The 8,147-nt window shown below is 35.3% G+C and overlaps 1 protein-coding gene across 2 annotated transcripts; it reads left to right on the top strand.

Moving 5' to 3' along the window:
• Nucleotides 1-356: 356 nt before the first annotated feature.
• Nucleotides 357-4,004, top strand: LOC132189492 (cyclin-T1-3). Of its 2 annotated transcripts, XM_059604236.1 has the most exons (8): nt 365-461; nt 978-1,147; nt 1,335-1,628; nt 1,738-1,819; nt 2,341-2,478; nt 2,562-2,731; nt 2,846-3,000; nt 3,299-4,004. In XM_059604236.1, exons 3-8 carry the CDS (start codon nt 1,459-1,461, stop codon nt 3,877-3,879), a joined length of 1,296 nt encoding a protein of 431 aa, XP_059460219.1. In that variant the 5' UTR covers nt 365-461; nt 978-1,147; nt 1,335-1,458; the 3' UTR covers nt 3,880-4,004. The 2 variants fall into 2 exon arrangements, with proteins under 2 accessions (XP_059460218.1, XP_059460219.1); XM_059604235.1 differs by lacking the exon at nt 978-1,147 and having other exon boundaries at nt 357-461.
• The last annotated feature ends 4,143 nt before the right edge of the window (nt 4,005-8,147 follow it).

Here is an 8,147-nt window from a genome sequence, read left to right as displayed (position 1 = left end):
ATAAAAAACAATATAATAATAAAATAAAAAAGTCATATTGGACGGAAGATTTTTGGAGTTAACAGTGATTTATGTACGTTAGGTTATTAAAAAAAATGTGAGAAGCACATGTTTGAGGACACATGTCAATTTTAAAGATTAAGTTAGAAAAAATTCCTCCAACCTAATTTGGAGGAAAACTTTGTCTTTAATTTTAGACCTTTGTTTTGGTAATGAGCAATTATATTTTCTCTCGTCTATTATTTATTTATTATTATTATTATTTTAAAAAGAGACGCGTTGTAAAGGGACTCAAGTGAGAGGAAATACCTGAACGCGTTAAAAAGCACGCGCTAAAGAGTAGTTTGCAAGGAAGAGACTTCACATACAAGTCCGCAAGTCAATACATTATACACACAGAAAACCTTGAAAAGCTCAGGGTTTTCGGCTCAGGAGCATACTCAAACTTTCGCAAGCCGCAGGTACTACTTTTTCCTCTACAGCTTTCTTATTCTTTTGATTCTTTCTCTTTGATCGTATTTGGTTTCTGAGAAACTCTCGTAACTTAGTACTTGCTGTAATTCAATTGGTATTACCGGGTTCTAGGGTTTTTTTCCCCTTAAATTAACTTTTCCTATGATTTATCGGCTACAAGAACAATGAATATATCCAATGGCTGTTGTATGCTTCGATTTGGTAAACCTTTTGTTTGAATGTGGCATAACCCCAAGAAATTCTGGAGTTCTAGCAACTAGGTAGTCTTTGTATCGAAAAATCGAAACTATTTTTTTCGTTTTTTGGGATTAACACTTTTGAAACTTATGGACAAAAGGATTCATAATTGTTATATCGTGATCATATTTGCTGCATTTATGCATAATTTTTAAGAATATGGTGACAATGGGAAGGTACTTCGAAAAACCTCCTCCGCTGGTCTTCCTAAAAGGAAAATCAGCTTTTCCTGCTAATATTCTTTTTTTTTTTTTTGGTTTCTCCAGATAGAATCAGACTATCAGTCACAAGTCGTGTCGGTGTTGACAATATTTGGTATCCTGTGATTAATATGAACATCTTTTGTCATTTGATACCATGTGAAATAGCCATCTGGGCTTGTGAATCTCCAAAAGTGAACTGTAAAATTCTGGGATTTTACTTAAATTTTTTAGAGGTAAAAAATCATGAAATATTTATTATTTTTCCTTTGGATATTGCGCATGTAGGTGGCAGAGTATGTTTGATCTTTTATATTAGTAAAAACAGGATTTTTTTTCAGAAGTTCCTCAAAAACTTATTCCCTAGCTGATTGCTCTTTGTTAAATTGTTTACTCATTTTTCCTTGGGTCTTTTCTCTGCAGGTGATTAATTTCTTGGGAAAGCTGCTACACAAGCACCACAAATTTAGTTCTCTGATTGAGTTTTTTTTGGATCTTCTTTCGTTGAGATTACTATCAGTGTGAGATTTCTAGAGGTGCAATAACCATGTGCATGCCAGAAGAGCCTCCTTGCTATACACGTAGGTGGTATTTCAGTGGAAAAGAAATTGAAGACCATTCCCCATCCAGGAAGGATGGAATTGATTTCGAGTATGAGTCACATTTGCGGATGTCATATTGCAAATTTATTCAAGAGCTTGGCGAGAAGCTTAAACTGTAAGCTTAAGTTTTGATTTATAATAGCAATAACTTTGAGATCTAGTAGTGCCTGAAATGTGAGCTTAAATGGTGTTTGATGAATGGTGATATGTTGTCTACCTTTCAGGCCTCAGGTGAAAATAGCAAGTGGAATGATGTTATGCCACCGGTTTTATATGCATCAATCTCATGCTAGGAATGATTGGCAGGTAGACATTTTATAATGCTCTCCTATTTCTTATCACTTAAATATGTCCAGGAAGTTGTAATTGATGTTTTTGATATGAGAACTGTTAGACTATGGCATGAATTTTCACAATATGAATAGTTTATAACCAGGAGACAAGCTATAAACCATGGTGAGAGAAAAAAGACCCAAAGACCCACAGGGCGCCCCGCCCAAAGTTTATATAAGAGCCTTAGGATCAATCTGAGCGTTTTGTGGGGCAGCACTAAGCAAGTTCTAATGATGCATCTGTGCTGTTCTGTTATCTTTTGAATGGTATCATATATGTGTACCCTTAAAAGAATCAAAGACTATCAAATGATCTTGTAAATAGATATGGTTCCAATATTCAAGAACTTTTTTTTTTTTTTTTTTCCTTAGTGAAGTCCTGCTTTTCTCAACATGCCAAAGGTGGAAGCTTGAAAGGATATGCTTAATTTTTAGTTATGTGTATTTATTTGGTTATGCTTCTCTACATTGTAACATGGTGGTGCCATTTTATAGACAATTGCCACTGCAAGCTTGTTTCTTGCTTGCAAAATAGAGGATACACCACGCAACCTGAAGGATGTTGTTCTTCTGGCCTACGAGTTGATGTATGCATGGGATCCTTTAGCCTCGCAAAGAATAAGAAAAGAACGTGTAAGCAGAGATGCCCATGCTTGCTTATGACTTTCTCTATTTTTCAAGATCTTGGTTTCTTATTTACCACTTTATGCTTGTAGAAAGTTTATGATAAGCAGAAGCAGTTAATCTTGGTTGGGGAGAGACTTCTGATGTCAACAATTGCTTTTGATTTCGATATTCAACTTCCATACAAGCCTCTTGCTGCAGCTCTGAAGAAATTGGAGCTTTCTGACCTTGCAAAAGTAGCATGGAATTTTGTGAATGATTCGTAAGATTCTTAGTTCTCATCATAGTTTTTTGTATATGGCATTCGTAAGATTCGTAACTTTGGATTTTTTATATCTTTTGGATAATTAAAGTATCCTGTGAATGGGACATGTAGGCTTCGGACAACGTTGTGCTTGCAGTACAAACCTGATTATATTGCAGCTAGTTCCATCTTCCTTGCTGCCACTGCTTTAGAAAAGATGGAACTGCTTGCAAAGAAGAAGAAGTTTTGGTGGCTGGAGTTTGAAGTTTCCCCAAAACAGTTAAAAGGTTTGTTGTGATTTACCCCCACACAATGTTCTTTGTCCTTCTGTTATTATGAATTATGGCCTTTGAGGATTGAAGTCAGCTTCATGTTAGTCTTTCTACTATGTAATCTGGACATAGAAGATAGCTTTAATAAAAACCTGAAGATTGTACATAAGAAGCTTGGTTGTTGTGTGTGTGCCTACCTGTGTTTTTCCACTTTTATTTCTGTTTTGTTTGTTTATTTCTTTCTTCATGCTGTTTTTATGAAGCCTTTTTTTTTGGTGGGGGTGGTCTTTTTTAACTTTATGATTTCTTTCAGAGGTCGTACAGCAGATGACATTCAAGTTGGTAAAGCAAGATAGAAAACAAGCGCCACCAACTGCAAATGGGAGGATCACTCAATCTAAAGCTGTAGTTGAGAAGGCTGTGGATAATAGCCCTCAAACATGCGTGTCCAGTGGATCGATGGCTGATTACACCTCTAGCCATAAGATCCTGGTGGACGCTGGAAGCTTGAAGTCTAATAGCAATCAGGATCTGGAAAGAGGTCACAACTGTCTTACTGTGAAAGGTGGTTTACCATGTCAGATGGGTGATTGTGGCAGTGCTAATAGTGTTGTTGTAGATGGTGATGGTCAGATTGGGCCAAAATCAGTGGAACCTGATCGGAAGTCGAGCTACAAGAGTAAGATTGACGCTAACCGGATCAGACAGGCATTGAAAAGGAGGAGATCCGACGCAGCTGGAAATATGAAGTTATCGGAAGCCATAAATGCTGAGATAGATTGCGAGGCTTGGATAGAGAGAGAGCTGGAAAATGGAATAGAGATGGGATATTCCCCTTTAGTGAAGAAACAAAGGGAAGATGTGAGTTTTGAACTTAGAATTGGGGTTTCGTGATGCTACTTACATCTTGCTCAGTGTATTTTGCATGAGTGACTGTCCTATTAAGAAAGGGATGTCACCACGATTTGTAAATCATATCAAATAAAGTTTATATTGTTCTTGCTAATTCTTTATGTTGATAGTATTGTTTAGTTATACTTGTGTATTAAAAACACTGATATTCAAAGTTTACCATTGCTAAATAAATCACAGGTCAGTCATTTATAAAGGATGGTAACTGTACTAGAAGGGGCTTTTTTTTTTTGCTTTTGCTTTTTTTTTTTTTTTTTTTTTGCCTTGAGCAAACGAGGAAAGGGATACATGGGATAAAAAAAATGGAAAAATGGATGAGTTCTCCAACAATAAACCAAAAACTAAAAAACATTGCAGAAAATATAACAAAGTAATGGAAAATGGGCTATAAAAAATGACTTGGTTTTCTGTATTTTGGTTGAAAACTAAAATTAGGGCCGCACAAAGTGGTAATAAAATAAGTAACATTGCTGAAAATACAACAAAGTAATGGGAAATGGGCTAAAAAATGACTCGGTCTTCTGTATCTTGGTTGAAAACCAAAATTTGGGCTACACAAAGTGTAACAAAATAAGCACGGGAGGGGCATGAACCTCGAAATCTCTTTATTTCTAGTGATTGATTTGATTTGGTAAAATATGCAATGGTTTCGTTCATGATCCTAGAAGAACCATAAACAAGTCCAGCTTTTTTAAAGACCGCACAAGGCGGTGACAAATGGCAAAAGAACTCGGTGAAGAGCCCCATGTGGTAAATGCAACAACAACCGTTAAGTGTTAGTTGCAGAGAAGGTATTGCATATAACTGAGTTGGAGTTGTTGAAGGAAGACCACTGGCAACAAAAATCTCTTCCACAATATCAAATCACTTTATGGTACGGAGATAATAACCCACATAAAATAAGAAATACGGTAAAATACAACGAAAAATACATAGAAGCTCAAAGAAACTACAACAAAATAAAAAAAAACAACACAAAACACCACTCGCTAGGGCGTGGATGGCGGAACAGGAAGCGGTTGGCGGCGTCGAGAAGCTAGGGTACTAGAAAAGACAATAAGCGGGCACGTAAGATGCTAGGAGTGACAGAAAAATATATCTAACTTTAAAAAAACCAGATCCGAGAACCAAGCCCATCCCAACGAGCGATGCGGTGGAGGCGTTGAATAGCGATGTGGAGAAGGCGGCTGGCCACGAGAATGAAGGAGTTGGAGATGCCGTGTGTGGGGGAAAACGAAAAAGAAGGAGAAAGGCCACAAAAGATTAGAATAAAACGGAAAAACAAGAGAGAAAGAGGAGGGAACATTTCCTCCTTCCTTGGAAAAACCGCACAAGGCGGTGGCTAGACCTCACTGAGGAGGTGGAAAAACAACATTTGGTTGAGAGCTTCTCTCTCTTATTTTGAGAGAGAGAAGTGGCTTTAACAATTCATGTTTATGTGTTGGATTTGGGCCATTTGATTTACCACAAGTACCTTTAAGACATTCATCCCCAAAAATTATTTTCAAGCTCTTTTTTTTTTTTCTTTTTTTTTTTTTAAATCAAATCAATCATTCCATCTAATTTTGTATAGAGTTCGTCAATTATTCTGATGGAGATTTTACAAAGTTATCATTCTACACTTTAATAAAAAAAAATTATAAAAAATAAATGGAATAAATAAATAACAAAATTAGAAAATGAAAAAAAAAAAAAAAAAAAAAAAGAAGAAGAAGAAGAAGAAGAAGGTGGTTGGTAACCTTCGTAGGGTGGTAGTGGTTGCCACTTATATCTAGAGGGGTGACCCCTTCTCATTTACAAGGAGCGACCGTCCTTAAAATCAGTGAGGGGTTTCTATCATCCCTTTACTGCTAGAAGTAGTTGTCTTAGATCAAGGTGTGGGATGATTACATACCATTTTTTTTGTTTTTTTAACAACATTTTTAATGCTTTTTTTTTTTTTTTTAGGGTGTAATGGTAATTTTGTAAGAGTGTCATCAGAAAAATGCGCAAATTTTTCACGGCATTAGACAATAGACAGAATGATAGATTTGATGCAAGAGAATATTTATAAGGAGCTTTAAAGTAATTTTTGTACCACATGGATTGTCTATAGAAGAGAGGTTGGGTGGGTGGTTGGTCTATAATACGGTCATTTTTCCCCTCAAAATGGCCTAAGTTTTCTTCTTTAAATAGATAGATATAACCCATTTTCGTATTAAAAAAAAAAAAAAAAACAATTTTTGTGGTGGTATGTCAGATTAATCTAGCGGCTACGAATAGACCCAGGCACAGCTCCATCTCGAAGCATATCCTATCCTAGGCTTCACCCGCGACTTCGCATTGCAGGAAAAAAAAGTAAAAACACGCTTTAAACTCCGAACTGATCTTACTTTATTTTTTGAATTGCTTTACACATTTTTATTCTCAAAACTTTCAAGTGCATTTAAAAAAAAAAAAAAAAAAATAACTATTTGATTCCAAATTTAATAGGGATTTATCTAAAATTCAATAATGATTTTAACTGATACATCAAAGAGTGTGCATTTAAGAGTACGTAAATAAAAGTGTATGTAGCATTTCTCTAATGTTTTTTACTCGTTTTGTACTTCTAAGATGTTTAGTGGTTGATGTAACAGCTCACATAACTTGGACTGGAACGCAACCCCTCTTAGTGTTATCTTTGATGTCCAACTCTCTTTGTTCTCCATCCTTGTTAATTAGGAAAGCTTTGAAGATTTCTAGATGTGCTAACTCTGATACACACTTTGTTGTTAAATGGGCCGCTTCCCCCCTTGTGTTTGGAAGCATTCCTACTTCATCTTTCTTTTTGTCTTCTATTAGATTAAGGAGTGGCAAAAACCCTCATTTGTAATTTTCACTTTTCCCTTTCGCCCTTATTTGAATGAAAAGAAAAGAAAAGAAAAGAAAAGAAAAAAAAAACAGCTCACATAAATGCCACGTGGAATGTCACGTCAATTTGTAAGAAACTTGTTATAAAAGTTATAGTACTACTAGCATTACTCTTAAAGTAACTGTAGAACAATAAGTACTGCATGTATTAAGTAGATGATTGAATTTACCATTTTTTGTCTGTTTAAGCTTTTGAGATAATTTGTGAATTAACATAGTATACTGGAGCTGGGGTTTTGGGTTCGAATCCTAACTCCACAATTTACCACAATTTTAGTTAAATATTTCATGATTGAATTCCATGTTTCCAATTAACTTAAGCTTATAGGATAATCAGTTATTTAACATAATATTAAATTAGAAACCTAGAGTTCAAAGCTTGATATCAAGGGTTCTAATTATTGAGAGAAAGCGTTAAAGTATTAATTAAATAATTAAATTCACAAATTTTTTATCATCGTCATCATCAACCTTAAGTCGCCTATCATGGGATATCTTTTTTCCCTCAACAATGGCCCTAAACCTTCTCTAAAGACCATGTTTGATGTTTCCCTCATTTATAAAACACACAAGATCCCTCAGCTTGGTCCTTTGTTGAAGGGATTTCAGAAAACACCGGCATAACTTTGAAGCAATCAATCTCATATATATTCTGTTTTAGAGAAGCTTGTGAATGAGATGGATTGATCTGGTGTGTTCCGAGAAGGCAATGGAAATGCATGGGGTGCAAAAAACATGTTTCCACCATACTCATAAACTAAGATAGTGGGATTGGGAAAAGCTGATGATGTATGTGCATGATAGATTCATGGGGGGGTGTATATACATAATACATGCATGAACATACATAGACAGCAAAAGCTACGTTGGAGGATATCTTGCATTGCTGCCACAGCTATGCAGAGCCAATAGATTATAGGAAGATGAGGGAATCGCAAAGAATAAGGAAATATTTATGGCTTAGTGGGAATGGAAAGCAGAGAGAGAGGGAGGTAGCATGGCCCCCTAGCTTTGGATTTCATGCCCCTAAGCTTGAGAAAGCATTTATTCTCCTGTTCCAATGTTTTGTCTTCTTCTTAAGACACCTTTAAATCCTGCTGCTTTAGACCTCCTTTTGAGGGCTTTGCCAAATATTTGACTCAAAAGGTAAATTATATATTCATGTTAAAAGGCATTACGAAATAATGAGATTAATAATTGGAAAGAAGAAAGGAAACTTTGTGTGTTGTGAGTAATAAATTGTCAAAAAAAAAAAACACAAAAAAAAAGAAAAAAGAAAAAAGAAAAGAAAAGAAAAGAAAAGCAAACACTTTATTAAGATTAAGATTGTTTTTTTTTAAAAAAAAAAAATCTTTTAG

This window comes from Corylus avellana, chromosome ca8 (assembly GCF_901000735.1).
Source record: "Corylus avellana chromosome ca8, CavTom2PMs-1.0".
Taxonomy (NCBI): Eukaryota; Viridiplantae; Streptophyta; class Magnoliopsida; order Fagales; family Betulaceae; genus Corylus; species Corylus avellana.
This window is presented reverse-complemented; position numbering and strand designations above follow the sequence as displayed.

What these genes read in the sequence shown, in the direction of transcription:
- LOC132189492 (XM_059604235.1), top strand. Translation starts at nt 1,459, where the DNA reads ATGTGCATGCCAGAAGAGCCTCCTTGCTATACACGTAGGTGGTATTTC. An exon ending in ATGCTAGGAATGATTGGCAG is followed by an intron (nt 1,820 to 2,340) that starts GTAGACATTTTA and finishes GCCATTTTATAG; the next exon opens with ACAATTGCCACTGCAAGCTT. An exon ending in AAAGAATAAGAAAAGAACGT is followed by an intron (nt 2,479 to 2,561) that starts GTAAGCAGAGAT and finishes TTATGCTTGTAG; the next exon opens with AAAGTTTATGATAAGCAGAA.